The sequence below is a fragment of the Leopardus geoffroyi genome, chromosome C1 (assembly GCF_018350155.1).
Source record: "Leopardus geoffroyi isolate Oge1 chromosome C1, O.geoffroyi_Oge1_pat1.0, whole genome shotgun sequence".
In the NCBI taxonomy this organism is placed as follows: Eukaryota; Metazoa; Chordata; class Mammalia; order Carnivora; family Felidae; genus Leopardus; species Leopardus geoffroyi.
Window position 1 is genome coordinate 189,068,113 of NC_059328.1, and position 23,795 is coordinate 189,091,907.

The 23,795-nt window shown below is 35.2% G+C and overlaps 1 protein-coding gene across 6 annotated transcripts in view; it reads right to left on the reverse strand.

The window, feature by feature from the left end:
• Window positions 1-23,795, reverse strand: part of ICA1L (islet cell autoantigen 1 like) — a 93,034-nt gene that overhangs the window by 52,893 nt on the left and 16,346 nt on the right. For 5 of the 6 annotated variants that reach the window (XM_045480787.1, XM_045480791.1, XM_045480792.1 and 2 more), the window contains exons 3-9: window positions 12,637-12,805; window positions 9,629-9,701; window positions 8,231-8,354; window positions 7,479-7,677; window positions 4,994-5,119; window positions 3,528-3,626; window positions 2,195-2,280 (exon numbers count right to left, since the gene is read on the reverse strand). In XM_045480787.1, coding sequence (XP_045336743.1) covers window positions 2,195-2,280; window positions 3,528-3,626; window positions 4,994-5,119; window positions 7,479-7,677; window positions 8,231-8,354; window positions 9,629-9,701; window positions 12,637-12,805 — 876 coding nt within the window. Of the gene's footprint in view, window positions 1-2,194; window positions 2,281-3,527; window positions 3,627-4,993; window positions 5,120-7,478; window positions 7,678-8,230; window positions 8,355-9,628; window positions 9,702-12,636; window positions 12,820-23,795 lie in introns of all 6 variants that reach the window. The other variant, XM_045480789.1, reaches the window with a different exon arrangement.

The following is a 23,795-nucleotide window of genomic DNA, read 5'->3' on the forward strand; positions in this document are numbered from 1 at the left end:
AAAAATGCAAAGAATTTGGTTAAAACACACTTGGGATTCATATTCTACAGTTTTATATGGTTAAAAAAATGTTTTTAACTGAGATGACATATAAAATAGTTGTCCAGTAGATAGATCTCCTATAATCTGAGGCAAATGTCACTTCTTCTCTAGATCTACATAGACCATGAAAACAATCCTCCATCCATTATTCTTTTAACAACATATACTGAGTGCTAATGAAGCACCAGGCATCATGTTCAGTATTACAGGCACTGTGCTAAGTTAATACATCATAAAGAACGTCTATCACCGAAGTCACTGAGTACAAGGTTTAGTTTTCAAGTACTGAAGGGTTTGCTCAAGAATACTTGAAACCTAAATAGAGGGAATGAAGAACTGCAGAAAAAATGTAGTACTCTATTTTGGAACAGGAAAGTGATGTTTGCAAAAGAAGATACATTTGCCTAAAATGTTCTCGGTAAATACTAATTTTGGATATTTATATCATCCATCTGGGATGATTATAAAAAATTAGACAAAGAAATTGAACATAGATTTAGGTATTATTCCTGGGGTGTAACCTCACAATTCTAGTATTGAAGGTTGTTTTTAATAAATCCTTAAAGATCCTTAAAAATCATTACAGGTATCCCCTGCTTTTTAGAAGTTTGAGTTACGCTTCTTTGCAAGACCTATGTTAGCACCTGTCTTTGCTAACTGAAAGAAGTTCGAAGAGGATTTTCGCTTTTACAAAAAAGGCAAAAAGCAAAAATAGCATTAAGTGTTTATTCTGCAGGGAGCCCTCACAGAGGCAGTGTGAACCCTGAGCAGCAACAGTAGCACCACCAAGCTCCTTCCCTGGGAACTACACTCAGCATCTCAGTATTAAGCCACTACGAACTGTGTGTGCATTTGTGCTTCATCTCCATTTATTTTGGGTATACCTTAGCAAGATGTGCCCTAGGGTATCAGATAAGCCTAAGAAAGGTTATTTTTTGGATCTAAGAATACTCAAAACATTTTCCACAAAAATTAATGGTAATTGCTTCTTTGCCTCACACTGTATTGGCTTATGAAAAGTTTCATTGGAACACTCTCAGATAGCAAGGGAACCTATATGGTATTTATTTGCAAAAAAACACACAAATAGAGCAAATATATACTAATGACTTGGAACAAAATTTCCAATGACCGTATATGTGCATGATTCTTTAAATAACTTGGATGGAAGATAAGGTAAAAAGCTTTGGAATCTGTTAATTCAAAAGGAAGCTTTCAGAATGGTGAATATGCATGAGAGGATTGTGAATAAAACTTTCATGAAATGTGATAATGGAAAAAGTTTACTAAATTAATATATTTAATGTAACATGATTTTAAATATCAGTGTATAAGTAATAAGTTTAATCTATAACTATACATTTGATATTTATTTAATCTACATCCTAAATTGTTTATATATTCAAATTAGGCAAAAAAAATTTGTTTGGATTTCCCCATAAAGAAAAGAAGGAAATGCTTATATTCTGGATCACCTTCCACTCAACAATATACGGTTGGTCACTGTTCTGGTCTTATTTCTGGGTTTGTTATTATACTCAGTGCAATCTACTTAAAATGAGAAGTAAACAAAGATAAGATGTAATAAAAGGGAAATAGGCAAAATGAAGGATGTGCACAGCAAGAGCCCCCATTTCCAGGTAACCAGACCCAGTCCCATTTGTGTTGCTTTGGAGACAGATTTTCAATAGCTTCTGTTTCATAGCTGCTGGTACCTGTCCCTTTCTGTTTCAAGTTGCCCCTTCTGGGTTTCACTAGGCAGAGGTTCTTAATAAAAAGCTCAGTCTCCCCAAATACAGAATTTGGAGTTATCACCCTAATCTGTTCTGTACTCCTATCATCAACTTTGCCTACCATGTTAAAAATGGGGAGGGGGTAGATAAGGCTTTAAAACAAATGTTTAATATTAATTGGAAAATGGGGTGCCTGGCAGGCTTAGTGGGTAAAGCACCCAATTCTTGATATCAGGGTCATGAGGTCAAGCCCCACATTGGGTGCAGAGCTTACTTATAAAAAAAAAACTTTAAAAATATTAACTAGAAAAATGACATAGAAATAAATATTCAATAAATTGGAAAAGAAATAACTCTTTCCAAATATATCATATAACAGTATCTAGGACTTCCATAACCCCATACTTCTGCCTGCTTACTTATTGAGGTTTTCAGTGAGAGAACTGTTGTCTATTTGTTCTTCTTTGTGGTCTTCAGTAAGCTTGCTTGGAGTGTCTTGTAGTTGCTAAGGATAAGAAATTCAATGTTAAGTAGATGGAATCTGTTTCTCTCTTTGTGCAAATGAGATGAGAATAAAAATTCTAAAGAACAACATAAAATAGGGATAGTTCTGAAGTAGAGAGTGAGAGATATGGGAAATGTATGATAATGCAATTTGACCTGGGCCCTGGGTCCCCATTTATCCTGGCTACCAATGACAATCACACAGACTATAACATGGGCTAGCGACAAGCTTCACAAGTTTGTGGTATGCCAAAGAAGACTTACACTGTGTTACTAACTTCTACTGCAATGCTCTAAATACAGCTGAAGATTTTCAACTTCATCTGAACAGAAATTACATGTTAAATTTGCCTAAAAACATAGTATGCTATCCAGTGAAGCATTAATATAGAAAAAGTAAAGAAAAAAAACATAACGACTAATTCAAGGGTATCTATTAGACTGGAAGATGCTATGTCAGAACATGACTTAAATATCTATACCAAGCCCCAGGAATATACAGCTGCAAGAGATCAATCCATCATCGATACTACATCTAGCTTGAGCAATCTCAACAATAACATTTTCAAGCTCTATTGAAAACAAGACAGAGTGATAAGGTCAAAGGCACTGAAACCCAACCTACCAGAATTAAAGAAATGATTACCATAGTGTGACTCTGCTGGATAAGTCATATGCAAAGGTTGACAGAAAGATATACAAATGTTAAAAGCATTATAATCAAAGCCCAAGAGTACCTTTTACATGTAGGTATTACAGAAAGAGCTGATCTAATATAATACAGTAGTCTCTTCAGCTGCAGTCACCCATTATTTTTGCATCATGAATCACATCTATGACATGAGTGTAAAAGTAAAGCAAGGAAATTTTTCTTTAACTTCTAAAATTGTTGGTTAGGTACTCTGGTTGTTTTTGAAAACCAACAACCATTTTCCATCACTTGTTCCTCTTAAGTTTTTCTTTTCCTTGGCTTTTTCTTATCTCATTTACACTTTTTCTTTTCTCTTGCTCCCTCTTTTTCTCCCCACCCCAATATCTTGAGCCCACAAGCAATATTCTCATGTATTTGTTTAGTGTTTCTGGTAGCACTTGGAATCAGGGAAGTGCAGAAAAATAACTGGCTGAAGGAGTGTAGAAAAATATTTCCCATGTTTTGTAAATTCAAAATTAGGCTTAGCACAAAATAGTTTCAGTGTTATCTAAATGAAGTATAATATATCTAACAAAGGAACTTGGAAACAAATGTACCTTGAGAGCTACAAAATCATATAGATGAAAACCAGTACTGGCCCCATGGATCTGGGACATCAATTGAGCTGTTTTCTCCCAGAATCCAAGCAGCGTCCTCTGCAAAAAAAGAAAGGTTGTCACCACAGTTACGATTTTTTTCACTGCTATTTTTCCTCACTAGTGTAGTAGATGAATGGTTGCTGAATAACAAGCAGTAGGAAGTAAAATCAACTTCCAAGTTTCAGGAACAAGAAAGCAACGTAAATAGTAATTCTGCACAAGAACTGGCAACTGTATCGGCATACACACACATACACACACACACACCTATCTGTATACAGCACTGAAAAGTACACTGGAATCAGCTGGAGAGTAATACTAGTGGATTAGAACACCTTTGGAAGAGTCCAAAAGAGAAATGTTCAAAGCACAAAAGACCGTATCTGTATTAAGGGTATATGTATAAATCTTTGTGTTGGTAAGCACATATAAGCCTTTATTAATTGGAGAAAAATAATATGCACCACTAAACTAGTCTTTCATTGAGGGCTCAAGAGACTCATGGAAAAAAAAAAAAAAGTGTTCTTCAGCTAATTCAAGTAACTGGACATTTTCCTTGCTGCTTCAGAGTTCCTATTCAAAGTGAGAGGGCTGAGCAGAGAGAATAAAGGAGAACTGAACTTACAGCTGTGGCTTTTCAGGCATATGCTACATGGATTGCCAGATACTTTTATTTTCAAGTGCATCCTTTCTTTACTACTGAATTCCATCCACAGTACTGCACTGAATCAGGAAGATTTCCTACAAGCAGCAGTGAATGTCCATTCCCTTTAGTTTATTATTCTTAAGTAAATACAGTTCATTCTATTTTACCATTTAAAAATGCAAGTTACTATCAGTACCTGATACTAATTAACATCTGACTTATTCACTGTGTGCCATTTATGTGTGATCTGGGGTAACAGAAGCACAAGTGAGAGACTGCTGATATGAAAGTGCAGAATGAAAAGAACGCACGGCCTAGCATGAGAACACAGGTTTTCAAGGCCAACATTGCCGTTTACTTTAATTCTCATAGGGTTTCACTTTCCTCAGCTATGACAGGAAAGTTTTACACTTTTGGGCCCCAGCATCTTTGCTTCAAATGAAACTGTATGTAGAAGTTCAAAATGGAGTAGCTCTGGGGAACCAGGGCTAATGGGCTGTGAACCCTGCCTCAACACTTCCACTCAAACCTAGATGGCCCCTAAATCTCTCCTAGGACCCCAAGGGGAATAATGTGAAGATACAGGAGTAGGCAATCCCTAAGGTCTTTTTCAATTTAGAATTCTATGATTCTCTGTCATAACCTCAGTAGGTCAATTTTCAAAGTCAAAGGAATTTGATTAATTATGCAATTTTTTATATCCGTTAGACAACTTTTAAAAAGGAACCTCACCACTCATCGTTTACTGCAAGGACATGCTGACCATGGAGGTGGGTACCTGGTAGGTAGTGAGTGAATGAGATAACATATTGCAGCGACTAGCTCCAAGTAAATCCACTTTCTGACAAACATCCATCTTTAACTTGTCGAAAGAAGCTTTGCTATTTCTCACTTGGATCTGTACCTGCAACCACAATAATATTTATTATTATTATTACTGATAATACAGGTATAAATATACCATAAGGGTTCATGGTACATATTTTCAGACACATGAAATAAAGAAGATTAATTCCCTCTCCTTGTATTATTATTTCACGATTACTGGTCAAGATTTTGGCTATTTTTAGTAACTGAAGGAGATTCTTTCCAGCAGGTATCTTTATGCTGAGAAAGTATGCAATGATAAATGGAAAGTGCATAGTTAAGAAGAAAGACCCCTACAGACTCCAAATAAAAAGAAACATCCAAAACTACTGATAGGTAATATTTAGCTAATAGAAGAACACATGGAAATGAAACAGTTAAAGTGTTGAGAAGCATTAATAATAACTCTGAATCATGGAGATACATTTATAAATTAAAATATATGCCTATCATATTTCTTATACATAAGGTAAGTCATATGCCATCAAGTAGCATGAGTATTCAAATGTAAACATACTAATTGATTCATTCAACAAATATTTATAAGGTATCTATTATGTGCCAGGCACTGGGATATTGTGGGTGAAAAAAACAATGTTCTTTCCCATCATCTCTGAGTGAGGAGGCACAGGAAAAAGCAGCAATAAACATATATAAGAGAATCTCATGTTGCAAAGATAACATATAAGTGAAAAGAAATGACTACTTTTGGGTAAGATGATTAGGGAAGCCTTTGGTGAGCTCATGCAAGATGTTTGAAATGGGACAGAAAGATGATAAGCAGGCCATGCTAAGATTCTGAGTAGAGCATTCCAGGCTCAGAGAAAAGCAAGGACAAAAGTCCTGGGTGTGGGAGGTGAAGAGCTTAACAAGCTTGCAGGACAATACGGAATAGGCTAGATCATATTCCTTCCTGGGGCATGGAAAGGGCTAGAGTCTAGAAAGTACAAGACGTGGCTGCAGAGGCATCAGGGACCAGACTGTGCAGAACTATTTGGGTCTAGATAAGTTTAGAATGCACTTTTTTTTTTTTTTTTTTAATTTAGGTGTGGGGCGCCTGGGTGGCTCAGTCGGTTGAGCATCCGACTTCGGCTCAGGTTATGATCTCATGGTTCACGAATTCGAGCCCTGTGTCAGGCTGTGTGCTGACAGCTCAGAGCCTGGAGCCTTCTTCTTCTCCCCCACTAGTGCTCTCTTTCTCAAAAATAAATTTAAAAAACAATAATAAATAATAAAATTTAGGTGAAATTCAGGTAACATAATTATTTAAAAATATATAGTTCAGTGACAGTGCATTCAGAATGTTGTTCAACAACTCTCTTGGATTGTATTCTAAGATTATAAAGGGGAAAGATAACAGGTTGCTGTGGTTTATACAGCTGGTATAAAGTTTCCATCAATATTAAATATGATTTGTATTACATGTACTCTAAATATTTATGAAATGAAGGACTGAATTTTAGTATTCATGTATGGTGAACTTGGGGGATACAATTCAAAACTAGTTTATTTAGGGGCACCTGGGTGGCTCAGTTGGTTGAGCGTCTGACTTCGGCTCAGGTCATGATCTCACCACTCCTGAGTTCAAGCCCCGCTTTGGGATCTGTGCTGACAGCTCAGAGCCTGGAGCCTGCTTTGGATTCTGGGTCTCCCTCTCTCTCTCTGCCCCTCTCCCGCTCATGCTCTGTCTCTCAAAAATAAATAAACATTAAAAAAATTTTTTTTAAATAAATAAATAGTTTATTTAGCAAAAACATAAGTCCATACAGTTACTTTAAAAGTCTGTGGTCAAGGGGAGCCTGGGTGGCTCAGTCGGTTAAGCATCTGGCTCTCGGTTTCAGATCAGGTCATGAGTTCGGCTCAGTTCATGAGTTTGAGCCCTGTGTCTGCTTCCACACTGACAATGTAGAGCCTGGCTGGAATTGTCTCTCTTTCTGCCCCTCCTCCATGCACTCCCTCTTTCTATCTCTTTGAAAAAAAATAAACTTTAAAAAAAGTTTGTGGTCAAACTATGTACTGTAGTAGAATAAAAATCTGATAATCTTCACTTTTTCTTGTAATAATCAATTTACCTGAATTTTTACTTAAATTATTTATTTTTTCCTCACTAATAAACTCTTTCTCTCCTGCAAACAAATCCCAAAAGTCCAGGGAAGCAACATTTATATTGTGAAAAGGATAAAAAAAAAATAATAGAAAAGGTTGATGGGGTCGGGATGTCACTTAAAGATTAAAAAAAAAGTGTAACAACCTTTTGCACTTCAAAGATCTCCAAGCAACCAAGATTTTATAACATTTTTCAAAAACGGCCTGATATTTTAGGATCTTGATTAAATTATTCCGTGTAAATTCAATAGATTTGTGTACCAAGAAAAGGAAAGGATGCATTTTCATACTTTTCGGAACTTTTCCATTTGTTTTAGGGTGTCTGGGTCCAGTTCTTGGGATACGTCTTTCATCCACAGCAGAGCTCCTCTGTATTCTGTGCGTGCTTGCTCCATCCGATTAATTGTCATCAAGGTATCAGATACTGCCCTTTGACTGAATGTTGCTACTTCTTGCTTAAGACGAGAAAGAGGAGTATATAGGGCCAATCTAATGGCAGAGAGGTAAAAATCAGAGGGATGTACATCCCATAAACAAACAAAACAAAAACAAAGGTTTAAAACAACCATATATTTTGGCTGTATTTAGTAACTGTTGGAGATTCTTTGCAGTAAGTATCTTTATGTTAAAAATCTGTAAAGTGATGATAAGTTCAAAATAAATAAGTAGAAAAAAAATCCCCTCCACCTATAAAGAAGAAAAGTTCTAATGTACTCCTAAATAACATAATATCCAAAAAAGCAATAAAATAATTAAAATATACATATTTTTATATGCATGTGCCTCTGTTACATTAAACCACATTAAGGAGTTTAAATATAGGCTTAAAGCCTATTTGTAGGAATTAAGCAACCAGAATGTCAATTTTTAAGTAATTATTTTAAAACCAAATAAGTAAGAGGCATCGAAACAATTATATGCTGTATTTCTCTTTGAACCCTCTACTGGAATGATCAGTAACCTTTATAAATATGCAAGTTTAGATACATAGATCAAAACTGTCATAAGGACTACAGACTGAGGATGATGCAAAACTGTAAACCTTTGCTTGGCTGAAGAACAGAGTGCCTTGCCAGTAGCATCCATCATTTTACCAGCTTGTGTTGTATCCCGTTCTGCTTGAAACTTTAAAAAGAGCCCTAGTTCATTTTCTTCCTCTGATATGACTAGGAAAAAATTACAATACAGTTAACTGTTTTCTTTCATCATTTGTTAAAGACACACAGCTAAAATTTTCACAGCAATAATTCTCTATACATAAGAATTACTTGAGGGAAGAAGAGAGACTTATTTTAAAAATGCATATTCCCAGGGTCTATTTCCAGAGATTCTGATTTTACAGGCCTGAGGATCTGCTTCCCCTTACCCACAAGTACTCCAGATGGTTTTGATATAGTGAATTCATGGACCTTGCTTTGGGAAGCAAGGAGGGGGAAAGAAAAGATTCCAAAATGACAAAACCACAAATGCATTTTCAAATGTGCAGACATGCATTTTAGGATCACTGTCTCTAAAAAAGTCTTTGTTTTCTATTTAAACTTAACTTAATCTTGACTCCCACCCTGGTTTCAGTATCTATGCTCAGTATCCCAGACCCACAGACATCCATGGTTTTATTGCTGAAACCATAAAATTTGTCAGTCATGTAGTACATTACTACTCAGTGTTGTCCACTGACCAATTCCAGTCCACAGTCATTTGTTAACAGCCTGTAACAAGTACCGAAACGAAGAAACTGTTTAGAAGCTTACTAATTTGATGAGTATTTTATATCTGTTGAATCTAATAATAAAGTGTGCTTATATTTTGTGCGTCTTCTTTAATTTCATTTGTGTTGAAATTCACTTTCATTTTATTTTATAGAAGTGTCAGTTTACAACAAATTGAAAGTAAAACACAAAAGCAAAAAAGTGGTCTTTGACCACAAAGTTTTGGAAGTGTGACCCTCTAATCACACACAGTAAGACTAATAAATGGGGAACCCATAAAGTATTCAAATTATTAGCTTAAAGTGAAAAATGACAAATGTCATGCCTAATTTCACCCTGGTTTACTGATGGAAAAACTGAAGTTAAAAACTGAAAGGGAAAGGGGTGCCTGGCTGGCTGAGTGGGTGGAGCATGCGACTCTTGACTCAGGGTTGTAAGTTCAAGCCCCATGTTGGGCAAAGAGCCTACTTAAGAAAAAAAAAAAGAAAGAAAGAAAAACACCTCACAAAACAAACTGCAAGGGAAGTCTCTCAGCACCTCTGAGGTGGCAGCCCGCTCACTTACTAGCTCCACACTCACACTGCTCCTTACTGTCACTTCTTTGTCACAAGGAACCATTCACATAATAGTTCAGTAAACTATTTTTACATTATATCTTTCATTCTCAAAAATGCAAGTAAATTATTTATTTTAAAATGGGAATTACTGAATAGATATATAGGATTTCATACCATTAAGTCTTAGTTGATATTTCTCAACTATCTTCAGAAGTTCAGTGCATGTCTCTTGAATAGAGTGAAAAACCTTTGAAATATAAATTTTATTAGGACCAAATTTAAAGAATCATAAACATAAAATATCTGTTATAAGCACTTCAAAAGCAGAACATTTTCTTGTAAGTATTATGTTTATTTTCCTTGACTTTGAAGTACTTCTGTAATGGTTTTATATAGATGTAGAAAGCACTTTTAGATTCCCCCTTGAAGGCTGGAAAAAATGGAGATAAATACATGGGAGCTAATAAAGATTTATAACTGTGAAGTGTGTCCTCCCCTCAGCTCCAAACTATCTAAATAGCAAAAATGTAAATCCAATATAAACTGCATCAAATATTGTCAATTTCAGATGAAAAGAGTATAGATAACCTTAGAAAATGTTAACTCTCAATCTGGTTTTTCTACAATATTATCCTAAGCAAACAGGTCAGTTAATTACCATAAAAACTAAATAATGTATTACAACATCATAAATTAATTACTTTTGGATTGTTTTTATTTGGAATTTTCCCTTCATTACTATTGTTGCTAATACCTAAAAGTAAAATAACCAGTAGACACTCATTTCAAAGTAAGCACATGAAAATTTGATATTAGGACACATTATACACATGAGGTAACTCTTCACACACATCTATAAATTTAGGTTTTCCCAGAGAGATGAAGTGTCATAGGTTTTAGGGTATAGCCGTCTTCCCACAAAGTCCTATGCCGAAGAATTGTTACAAGAGTTTAGTTTAAAAAGACCTTTGCACTGTAGCATAGTCTTAGGCCCTAATCCTTTGATTATCAAATAAATTTCCAATATCACCACTGAGCCTAAATATTCACTCTCTGAAACAGTTTTCTTATTATTTAGATATATGATCAGACCTAAGGAAGATTAGTGACAGACACTAAAATCTAAATGGAGGAGCAACTATCAACTTTCCACATAAGTTTAGGTATGTTTGAAATGAATTTGGTATATGGATTTTGCAACCTAAAAAGCTGTTTTAAATCCATATGGAATAGAAAAGGGTACAAAAATGATAGCTCTACTATGATGAAGTGATTATGATTGATTTTGTTCCCCTGGGTCTTTGGAAGATTTATATACAATTGCTTTTTAATTTTACAATGACATTTTTTTAAGTGTGAGTGAAGTATAATATAATTAAAGTGTACAACACGATGATTTAAGTAAACATACAATGAAAAATTTTCTCATTCTTAAAAAATAAAGTACAAAAGTCAGAGAAAGTACTTGGGTGATTCCAAATATTTGACTAATGGATAAGAATATAAAATATGTCATACAGACTACCTAACGATGTAAAACAAAACAGAAAAATCTGTCTATGGGAATATATGTTGAAATAGTGAATCCTTCCTTTAGCCTTAAAACATTTATTGCTTATAATCAAGTCCCTTCATTTTTTCCACATGTCACTGAATCCTAAGAATACTTTTCTACACAAAAAGTTTGTTAATTTGTTATCTATTTCCATATTTGTTATGGCAATGACATAAATTTACTTTTTTTATAATAAAAATACTGAGTAGATTAAGACCTATTTAATTAGGCCTCTACTTTTAAGGATTGCAAGAAATTATTATACTTCAAGCAGAACAGAAATCCTACTTGGAAATATTTGTAAAAGGCATCTTCAATTAGTATACATACATGGAATCAGTAAACTTGCATTTAAAAACCTAGACCTATTCATTAATATACATGAGACTTTCCTCTAATTAGCTTAATCACTTAAAAGTATAAAACACTCATAGGTTTAAAGTCATTTCATGGCAATGACTTTATTTAAAATGAAAAACATGGACAAAAAAAACCACATTATAAAATACTTCAATAACTTTATCCCTTAATTATAGAAACAAAAACTCTAACTTATAAAAATCTTCACTCAGGGGGGCCCTGGCTGGCTCCGTTGGTGGAGCATGCAACTCAAGTTCCTGAGTTTGAGACCCATGCTGGGTATAAACTTCCTAAATAAATAAAGAAATTTTAAAACATAATAAAAAAATAGGGGCGCCTGGGTGGCTCAGTCAGTTAAGCATCTGACTTCAGCTCAGGTCATGATCTCACAGTTTGTGAGTTCGAGCCCTGCGTTGGGCTCTGTGATGACAGCTCAGAGACTGGAGCCTACTTCAGATTCTGTGTCTCCCGCTCTCTCTACCCCTCCTCTGTTCATGCTCTGTGTCTCTCTGTCTCTCAATAATAAATAAATGTTAAAAAAAAAAAATTTAAAGGGGCGCCTGGGTGGCTCAGTCAGTTGAGCATCCGACTCTGGCTCAGGTCATTATCTTGCGGTCTGTGAGTTCGAGCCCCATGTCAGGCTCTGTGCTGACAGCTCAGAGCCTGGAGCCTGCTTCGGACTCTGTGTCTCCCTCTTTCTCTGCCCCTCCCCTGCTCATGCTCTGTCTCTCTCTGTCAAAAATAAACATTATAAATTTAAATAAAAAAATTTTTTTTAAAACATAAAAAAATATATATAAGCCCTCACTATTTGATTTCAATTATTTTCAATTAGGCACAAGACTTCATGTAAAAGTAGTACAAAATATTTTGACATGATATAATTGCATATAACATGCGATTATAACTTACACAAGTAACAGGCAAAAAGATTCATGATATTTATATTAATTTCAATTAGGAGACAAAGGTGATAAAGCTATTATGATATTTAAATAATAAATGGAAATAAATTTATTTAACTAATCTATTTGTAGATATCTAATCAACATAATTGATTAATATTTAGCTTAAAAACTTGTATTTATTACTTACCTAACTTATAAATACTAGTTCTGCCAATTCTCAATTTGTGCAAATTGTGACCTCCTACTCAGATATGATTGACAGATGAATACAATTAAATATTCCATTATCAAATTTGCAAGCTCTTCAAAGTCCCAAATAATAACCAGTTATATGCAATACAAAGAATCCTCAAATTTACCTCAAGTTTAGCATCCAGTTCAGCATCAGATGCCACCACGTGCTCATCCTCCTTTTTTCCTGTTGCTTTGATAAAGACCTGTTTGGTTTTCCAGTATTTCTTTTGCATTCTGCTAACTACTGACTGGTTATCTTCTGGTCTGGGTTGCCCAAAGGAATCCATGAAGTGACTACAAGGAACAGACTAAAATTTCTTAAATTTTTTTCAGTAATAAATATCTAGTCAGTCAGTATTTAATCCAATTGAAAAAGTGAAAAAGATACTAAGTAGAATATTCATTTTAATACCTAAACAGTCTAATATTTGCTCTATAAGTTCTAAACTTATGTTATAATGATAACTTGCACAAATAACAGGCAAAAAGATTCATGATATTTATATTTCAGTTAGGAGACAAAGGTGTTAAAACTATTATGATTTTGCAATAATGACTGGAAATAATTTTATTTAACCAATCTATTTATAGACATCTACTAGTTTCTAATTTTGCTTTTGTAATAATACTGCAAAATGAATTTGTACATACATCTTTGCATATTACTATCATTTCCTTAGAAAAGCCTCCCATAGTTTCAACTGCTGTGTCAGAATACACATTTAATAAATATTCTCAGATACACAAGGATTCAGATACATACTCTTTAAAAATCACTCAAATAAATGCTTTAGTATCAAATAAATAAGCAAAAATAAAGATCTCAATAAACATTAAAAAACATTTTGTTTTAATTATAAAAGGGGTACCTAGGTGGCTCAGTCAGTTAAGCGTTCAGCTTTGGCTCAGGTCATGATCTCATGGTTCACAAGTTCAAGCCGCACGTCAGGCTCTGTACTGACAGCTCAGAGCCTGGAGTCTGCTTTGGATTCTCTGTTTCCCTCTCTCTCTGTCCCTCTCTTGCTCATGCTCTCTCTCAAAAATAAACATTTTGTAAAAATTTTTAAAAATTAGGGGCGCCTGGGTATCTCAGTCTGTTGTTAAGCGTCCGACTTCAGCTCAGGTCATGATGTCACAGTCCGTGAGTTTGAGCCCCGCGTCAGGCTCTGTGCTGACAGCTCAGAGCCTGAAGCCTGATTTGGATTCTGTGTCTCCCTCTCTCTCTGCCCCTCCCCTGCTCATGCTCTGTCTCAAAAATAAATGAAAACATCTTAAAACATTTTTTAAAAATTATAAAGATCTCAGGAATAGGGGAGTTATGTTAGAAATAAAGATGGAAATTATAACCTGTGAACTTGAAAACTAATGTTTAAGTAATTCTTCTTAATATGGTTAACACGGCTATATAAGGAAATGCAAATGTGAAAAGTGTTCCTTAAGGAGATGTAAAAAAAAAAAGAAAGAAAGAAAGAATAATAATGGTTTTTAAAGCCTAAATTATTCCAATATATGGTGGGAGGCAGGAACACAGGGAGATATTAAAGTATGTGATTGATTCATCATTTTCAGAATCAACAGATAATTAACGTATTATTAATCTTAGTAAAGAAATAGGTTCACCTACTTTTTAAAAAAGTAATTACTAATTAAATAAAAATAGAATGTTTACTTTCCAAATTACTAGGGGCAAAACAAAAGAGCAAGGAAAACTAGCAAAAGCAACAGCAGGGTGGGAAAAACAGGATCAAGGCAACATAACAAAAAGTATAAAGTAGGATGACAGAATAAGAACAACTACACAATTTAGTATGATAAATGCAAACTTTCTCTCAAATATAAAGAATTTCAAACCATAAAAAGAAAAAATGATATCCAACTACACGCTATTTGGGGTCAACCTCTAACAAAATGACACAGGAAGAATTAGTTAAGATAAGCCAGGTAAATACACACAAAATTAAAGCAGGAATAGCCATACTAATATCAGACCAAGAAGGTTTAAATAAGTAGCATTAAATAGAACACAGTTAAAATGTAAAGTTCACAGGTGACCACTCTTCCAGATATCCTCTGAACATTCTCCTTTGGATATTCTCCTGGATTCCTGGCAGTATAGATTAGCCACCATTTAACTGCAGAACCTCTCCTATGCTATGCTGGATAACTTGGCTAGACATAGTTGAGATGGAAAATAGAAAGAATTTAACCTTGGTACAGAGTGAATCATCCTACTGTTCTAACACATAAAGAGTCTTGAGGGAAAACTTGCAATTTATCTTTGAAAAATGCCATATTATATACAGGGCAACAAAAATACAAATTACAGGCAGTTTCTCAACAAAACCAACAAAAGTTAGACTACAATAAAGGAATGTACTTAGGGTAATGAGTTAAAGAAAAACTGTCAATCCATAAATCTGTATCTATCAAAACTGTCCTTTAAAAAATGAAAGCAAAATACATTTTCAGATAAAGAACTGAGAGAATTCATGGCCAGGGAACTTTCAGAAATGCTAACAAATTCTTCAGGCTGAAGGAAAATTACAACAGTGATTTGGATCTACAAGAAATAATGAAGATAATCAGAATTGGAAAATGTCTGGGTAAATAGGAGTTTTTTCTTTCTTGATTTCTTTAAAAGTTATAGTTTAACATATGCAGAGAAAAATAAAAATAAAAGCTTAAGTGTCAATATTGTCATTTTTAGATCATTTATACCTTCACCTACTCCCTTACCACCTCATTCTATCATCATCATTACTATATGGTTCTTTCTGGTAATATTTACATGCATGAAGTACACAGTTTTTAGCTGTATACTTTTCACAAATGAATAGATATTACAGTATAGGACATTTCTAATGCCCCAAAAAGTTTCCTTATATCCTTTTTCAGCCACTGCCCAGCCTATAATAACTTTCGATTTTTTTCATCTTTGATTAGTTTTTCCTTGTCTAGTGTGTTTTTTTATGTTTATTTTTATTTGTTTTAAATTTCTTTTTTTTTCAACGTTTATTTATTTTTGGGACAGAGAGAGACAGAGCATGAACGGGGGAGGGGCAGAGAGAGGGAGACACAGAATCGGGAACAGGCTCCAGGCTCTGAGCCATCAGCCCAGAGCCCGACGCGGGGCTCCAACTCACGGACTGCGAGATCGTGACCTGGCTGAAGTCGGACACTCAACCGACTGCGCCACCCAGGCGCCCCTGTTTATTTTTATTTGAAAGAGAGATACTGAGTGAGCAGGGGAAGGGCAGAGAGAGAGGGAGACAGAATCCCAAGCAGGCTCTGGGCTAGCAGCGGGGCTCAAACTCCTGAACCATGAGATCACGACCAGACCCAAAATCAAGTCCAACACTTAACCAACTGAGCCACCCAGGTGCCCCAGTGTGCTCTTTTTTTTATTGCTGAATAGTAATCCACTGCATTAATGTAACACTATGTTTTCATTTTTTACTACTATAGATAAAGCTGCTATGAACACGCCTAAACAAGTCCTCTTGTGGACAAATGTTTTTATTTCTTTTGAATAAAGACCTAGGAAACGATTCTGTCAAAGAATTAATGTATACTTAACTTTATAAGAAATTGCCATTTTACATTCCAATTAACAATGTATGAGAGTTCCAATTGTTCTACATCCTCACTAACATTTAATGTTGGCAGTCTTAGTAGTTTTATTCACTCTAGTCATTGAATAATGGTTTTTCCTTGTGGCTTTAATGTCAATTTTACTGATGATGAGCACTTTTTCATGTGTTAATTTTCCATCTGTATATATTCCATTGTTAAATGTTTGTCTTTTGCCCATTTTTAAATTGAGTTGTCTTTTTTACAATTAAGTTGTAGAGTTCTGAAATTTAGATTGGAGTGGCATTGAATCTACAGATGTATTTATGCAGGACTGGCATCTTAATGATACTTTTTTTTTTACTATTTTTTTTCGTGTTTATTTTTGAGAGAGAGACAGAGCACAAATGGGGGAGGGGCAGAGAGAGAGAGAGAGAGAGAGAGACAGACAGACAGACAGACAGACAGACAGAGGGATTCACAGAATCTGAAGCAGGCTCCAGGCTCTGAGCTGTAAGGACAGAGCGCGACACGGGGCTTGAACTCACTCACCGTAGGATCATGACCTGAGCCAAAGTCGGACTCCTAACTGACTGAACCACCCAGGTGCCCTTTAACAATACTGAGTCTTTCAATTCAAGAACGACAGCATGTATCTCCCATTTATTTAGGTCTTCTTTAATTAATTTTGCTCAGCAGTGTTCTGCAGTTTTTAATATAGAAGCATTACACATATTTCATTTAATTTATTCCTAAATATTCTGTGTCTACCGATGTTATTATAAATATCATGCCTCCTAAACTCAACAAAAGCCTTTACATCTATATATTTTATTACACTTAAATTCTGTACTTTTGTTTCTCAATGTTCTCATTACATGAAATGTTACAGTCTCTGAGGGGACCTATTAAATGGCATCCCTTTTCTTTGCATTTTTCTAAATAAGTTAAGAAACAAGTAATATAAAGAGTAGTAGCTGAAGGCCCAAATCCCATTTTTTGTTACTAACAATGGCAAAGTTTATGGACATAGCTTAGTGTGAGACCTAAATGGTCCTCCTCACTGAGCATCAGGGCTAAGCAAATTTGCCAGCCAGTCAAAGGTAACTGGATTAGGGCAAGTTTCCCCATATGGGAAGAGGAAGAAGGATGGCTAACCATTATTTCTTATCTCCCAAATTTTCCTTTTTTGCTTTTGAAAAGGCCCATTCTTTAACAGTTCTAATGAATCCTATGGGTAAAAAAAAGCTTGGTCTTGGGATCTATGAAAGTCTATTTTGAATTCATTCATATTTATTGTATATAAAAATCTAAACTAACAACTTTTTCCCTTTTTTTAGATACAATTTTTGGTCCATGCAAGACTTATTTTCTTATGTTTGTTCATTTACTTGTACATTCATTAACTCCTTCCTCCTTTCCATCTGTCCTCATAATCATTCTAATGTGCTTCATGTGTACTCTTTTATTTGAATGCGTTCTTAATAAAATGTGTTATGTACACATTCTAATATACACAAATGATAACTGTTGTATCATTTATTTCTGACTTTTTGGGTGTTTTTTGCTCAGCCCTGTTTTTAAAGTTCTATATATGTTGCTATCTGTTCTGTTGTTTCTATTGCATAGCATTCTTTACTGTTTCTTTATTCTTTGAAGATAGAACCCCCATGTCTTAGGACATCTATTGTAGTCAATGAGAATTCTGGGGTCAAACTATCTAAGTAAGCTCTTATTGTCTTTTGAATCTTGTAGAGCGTTCTATTTAACCTTGATGTCTTCAGGCTCTCTACGATATGTTTTGGTAGAGTATTGTCATTCTGGAGATTCAGGTCTTCCAGAAAATTTTAACTTATTATCCCTTCAAATATTTCTTTTAACCCATAATTTCTTCTTTTATCTGAATCTTCTACTGGTGTTATTCTTTATAGGTCTTAATGGCTCATTTTTAGATCTGTTTCTCTGTGCTATATTTTGGGTAAATTCCTCAGTACAATCTTCCAATTTATTAATTCTCTTTTCAATTCTGTCTAGAGTTGATCCCAGCTATTGGGGTTTACTTTTGTTTTTGTTTAATGTTTATTTTGGGAGAGAGAGAGAAAGAATGAGAAGGGGAGGGGCAAGGAGAGAGAGAATCCCAAGCAGGTCTATGTTCAGCGCAGAGCCCAACACAGGGCTTGATCTCACAACTGCAAGATCATGACCTGAGCCAGTATCAAGAGTCGAATGCTTACCGGACTGACCCACCCAGGTGCCCCAAGGTTTATTTTTTTATATGCAGTGACTGTTTCTTTCTGTCTTTTGTGATTTCCAAGATTTCTAATCAGTTCTTCTGCAGATCTTTGTAGTTTCTTGTCCTTTTTTAATGGTTATCATTCTATATTTTTTCTCTTTGGCATCTTAAATGTATAGAATTCTTAGAAAAAAATTATTTTCACCTGGAATGAATTCATGTCTCAAATGTTGATTTTGTTGAATTATATAGGCTCATTGTGAGTGCAGAATCTTTAATTTTTTCCTTCCTTCCCTCTGTAGTTATTCCTCCTCACTAGTAGTTATATAGTTGCCACCAATTCACCTTCAGGGCTCCCACTTCCACAGCATCTTATATTGATTATTTTAATGATATAGTGATATATAATGATATCTGAAATACTATTGATCTAATCATGTTTGAAGGAATGCTGCATAGGAACACTTTTAATTTCTAACAACCTGCAGAAACCGAACTCCTAGATGCCAGAGCCTACTTCTATACTGAAAGCTCAGCACATCCATCTCAGCCTCACTCACTATTTTATCTTTCTATTGTATTGTTGGTTCATGTTTCTCTCTCTTTTATTTTAGACTGCATGCACACAAGACGGGGAGGGGCAAAGACAGAGAATCCAAAGCAGTCTCTACGTTGTCAGCACAGACCTGACGTGGGGCTCAGTCTCACCAACTGTGAGATCATGACCTGAGCCGAAATCAAGAGTTAGACACCTAACTGACTGAGTCACCCAGGCACCCCTGGTTTATCTTTATTTCATTAGCTAGCCAAGACACATCTTTTTGGGTTTGCTTCTTTATTTCTTTTATAAATACTATGAGTAGAGAGCAAATGTTACTATGCTGTCTTAACTAGAGATCTTCTTTATTTGCAATAAGAGTAGTTTCTTTCTTTCTTTCTTTTTTTTTTTTTTACGTGAACAGTAACCACAGAGAACACTTTATTCCTTTTTACACTATACTATTTAAATTTTTTAGCTATCTCCTGGATTTGGAGTATAAATCATAAATTATGACAAATCAGTATTCTCTTTAGAGGTAGCTCTGTACTCACTTTAACATCTCATTACTGTGACATCACTAAAAAGGAAGCAAAACAGACTGACGGTAATATGCAAAATGAAGCAGTGAAATCCCATTGAAAAAAATAATCTGTAAAGACTTTTGACTAAATATAACATAACTGTTTGATGCAATTAAGAAAATACATTAGACAAGTTTGCTGTTTAATATTAATGTAGTACTCCCGATTATCCTGGCTCCTAATCCATAACTTTTCTTACAAACACAATCAGCATTTCCTCAAAGAATCAGTGTGTTAATGATTTCAACTAAGGACATGGAACATTCCAAAATGTCAACAAAGTTTTCTCTGCAGTAGGATAAAGGGTGATAGTTTCCTGTAGTCTCCAAATTTACTACAATTACCAGATATAACTAACTACCTTTTGTATAACTATTATTATTTTCAGAAATGTCTACTTGATTATCTAGCCCAGTTATATCTTTTTGGTTTTGTCTTTTGGTTTCATATTTTATTTATTATTATTTTGCAGCACTAGCAAGCCCTTATCCAAAGGTAAGAGTTATTCATTCATTCATTGTTAAATACACATTAAGTAGTTATACTTTTATATAGACTTTTTTCTTATCTGAAATATAACTCTTCTTATAAACACCATATAAAGGCTATAAACAATTACATACAGAAAATATATTCTATATAGAGTTAAGAGTGAAACGTTTACATTAATTCCATCACTTAACAGTGCTATAAAGGGCTTAGAGTATTATTTACCCTCATTTGTTACAAAATAATTCACTAGATACGTTAGCAAGTGCATTAAAAAAGTCTGAGAGTTAAAGTTATGGCAAAGACTAGGTATTAAAATCACGTATACATTATTTACAAGGGAGCTCCTATTCCCCTCTTGCCAACAATCTCCCACTTGTTAACAGAAGTAAGATTAGAATTCAGGCATACTAGGTGCCATAATTGAAATATTGAAGAAAAACAGAGATCTTAACAGCATGAGACAAGGAAATGTCATTCCAAAAATAGGCTGAAGAAGAAAAAGGTAGATTGATGATAATTGTAGAGGTCTCTATATTTCGTTAATAGGTAAGGTGGAGCTAATAAAGGTTTTTAAGCAGCAGAAAGACTAAACAGAAAGTTTATAGCAATCTGTCCACATTCCAGGCATAATGTAATAAGAATCAGGACCAAGGACCATTACCATAAGAACAAATTTGAAGGAAGACTCTACAAAATTTGGTTAGTAATGACTTAACAGTTTTGCCCCTGAAAAATAAAAAAAATTAGAAGTGCGAACAAAATGCATCTGACATGTGAAATTCTGAGTCTTAAATGGTAAGTGGCATCTGAATTTACAGAAATATCTGAAAGCAATTACAACTGTAGCAATCAAGATTGTTTCAAGCTTGGGTCTCTGGTCAGACTGCCTCGGTTTGAACCTAATAACTCTACTACTTAGTAGATGTGGGACCCTGTATGAGATACATTAATCTCTCTGACCTTTATTTTTCTCATCAGTAAAATAGCAATAATAAAGTAAACATATTGTTTTGAGAATTAAATGAGAAAATACATGTAAAGCACTTAGAACAGAAATTGTGGGTATTTAAGAATGAATATTTTATATTTTTTCATTTAATTTTTATTGCAGCTCAGATTAGAAATGGTAATTTGGGAGTTAGCTATAAAAAGACAGTTAAGGGGCACCTGGGTCAGTTAAGCGTCCGACTTCAGGTCAGGTCATGATCTCGCGGTTTGTGAGTTCGAGCCACACATTAGGCTCTGTGCTGACAGGTCATAGCCTGGAGTCTGCTTCGGATTCTGTCTCCCTCTCTCTGTGCCCCTCCCCCACCTGCACTCTATGTCTCTCTCAAAAATAAATAAACATTAAAAAACATATTAAAGGGGTGCCTGGGTGGCTCAGTTGGCTGAGTGTCTAACCTCAGCTCAGGTCACGATCTCATGGTTTGTGAGTTCGAGCCCCATGCCAGACTCTGTGCTGACAGCTCAGAGCCTGAAGCCTGCTTCAGATTCTGTGCCTCCTTCTCTCTCTGCCCCTCCCCTGCTGACACTCTGTCTCTCTTTCTCTGTCTCAAAAATAAACATTAAAAAAATATTAAAAAAAGACGTTAAGCAGTGATAACTGATGAGACCTTTAAAAAAGAAAGCAGTCCACAAAACAATCAATGTGATTCATCACATCAATGGAAGAAAGGACAAGAACCACATGATTCTCTCAATAGATAAAGAGAAAGCATTTTACAAAATACAGCATCCTTTCTTGATAAAAACTCTTAAGAAAGTAGGGTTAGAAGGATCATACATCAAGATCATAAAAGCCATATATGAAAGACCCAACGCTAATATCATCCTCAGTGGGGAAAAACTGAGAGCTTTCCCCCTAAGGTCAGGAACAAGACAGGGATGTCCACTCTCGCCACTGTTATTCAACATACTATTGGAAGTCTTAGCCTCTGCAATCAGACAACACAAGGAAATAAAAGGCATCCATATCAGCCAGGAGGAGGTCAAACTTTCACTCTTCACAGATGACATGACACTCTATATGGAAAACCCAAAATATTCCATCAAAAACCTGCTAAAACTGATCCATGAATTCAGCAAATATAAATATAAAAGGATATAAAATCATTGCACCGAAATCGGTTGCATTCCTATACACCAACAATGAAGCAACAGAAAGAGAAATCAAGGAGTCGATCCCATTTACAATTGCACCAAAAGCCATAAAATACCTAGGAATAAATCTAATCAAAGAGGTGAAAAATCTATACGCTGAAAACCATAGAAAGCTTATGAAAGAAACTGAAGAAGACACAAAAAAATGGAAAAAGATTCCATGCTCCTGAATAGGAAGAACAAGTATTGTTAAAATGTCGATACTACCCAAAGCAATCTACATATTCAATGCAATCCTTATCAAACTAAGACCAGCATTCTTCACAGAGCCAGAACAAATAATCCTAAAATTTGCATGGAACCAGAAAAGACCCCGAATAGCCAAAACAATCTTGAAAAAGAAAACCAAAGCAGGAGGCATCATAATTCCAGACTTCAAGCTATATTACAAAGCTGTAATCATCAAGACAGTATGGTACTGGCACAAGAACAGACATTCAGATCAATGGAACAGAATAGAGAACCCAGAAATGGACCCACAAACATATGGCCAGCTAATCTCTGACAAAACAGGAAAGAATATCCAATGGAATAAAGACAGTCTCTTCAGCAAGAGGTGCTGGGAAAACTGGACAGTGACATGCAGAAGAATGAACCTGGACCACTTTCTTACACCATACACAAAAATAAACTCAAAATGGATGAAAGACCTCAAGACATGAAAGACAGGAAGCCATCAAAATCCTCGAGGAGAAAGCAGGCAAAAACTTCTTTGACCCTGGCCGCAGCAACTTCTTAATCAACACATCTCCAGAGGCAAGGGAAACCAAAGTAAAAATGAACTATTGGGATCTCATCAAAATAAAGGCTTCTGCATGGTGAAGGAAACATTCAGTAAAACTAAAAGGCAACCAACAGAATGGGAGAAGATATTTGCAAACGACATATCAGATAAAGGGTGAGTATCCAAAATCTATAAAGAACTTATCAAACTCAACACCCAAAAAACAAATAATCCAGTGAAGTCATAGGCAAAAGACATGAATAGGCACTTCTCCAAAGAAAACATCCAGATGACCAACTGACATATGAAAACATGGTCAACATCACCATCATCAGGGAAACACAAATTAAAACCTCAATAAGATACCACCTCACACCTGTCAGAATGGCTAACATTAACAACTCAGGCAACAACAGATGTTGGTGAGGATGCAGAGAGAGAGGATCTTTTTTGCACTGCTGGTGAGAATGCAAACTGGTGCAGTCACTCTGGAAAACAATATGGAGGTTCCTCAAAAAGTTAAAAATAGAACTACCCTATGTCCCAGCAATTGCAATACTAGGTATTTATCCAAGCGATACAGGTATGCTGTTTTGAAGGGGCACAGGCACCCCAATGTTTATGGCAGCACTATCAACAATAACCAAAGCATGGAAAGAACCAAATGTCCATCGACGGATGAATGGATAAAGAAGATGTGGCATATATATACACAATGGAGTATTACTTGGCAATCAAAAAGAATGAAATCTTGCCATTTGCAACTACGTGGATGGAACTAGAGGGTATTATGCTAAGTGAAATTAGTCAGAGAAAGACAAATATCACATGCCTTTACTCATATGAGGACTTTAAGACACACAACAGATGAACACAAGGGAAGGGAAGCAAAAATAATATAAAACCAGGGCGGGGGACAAAACATAAAAGACTCTTAAACATGGAGAACAAACAGGGTTGCTGGAGGGGTTGTGGGGAGGGAT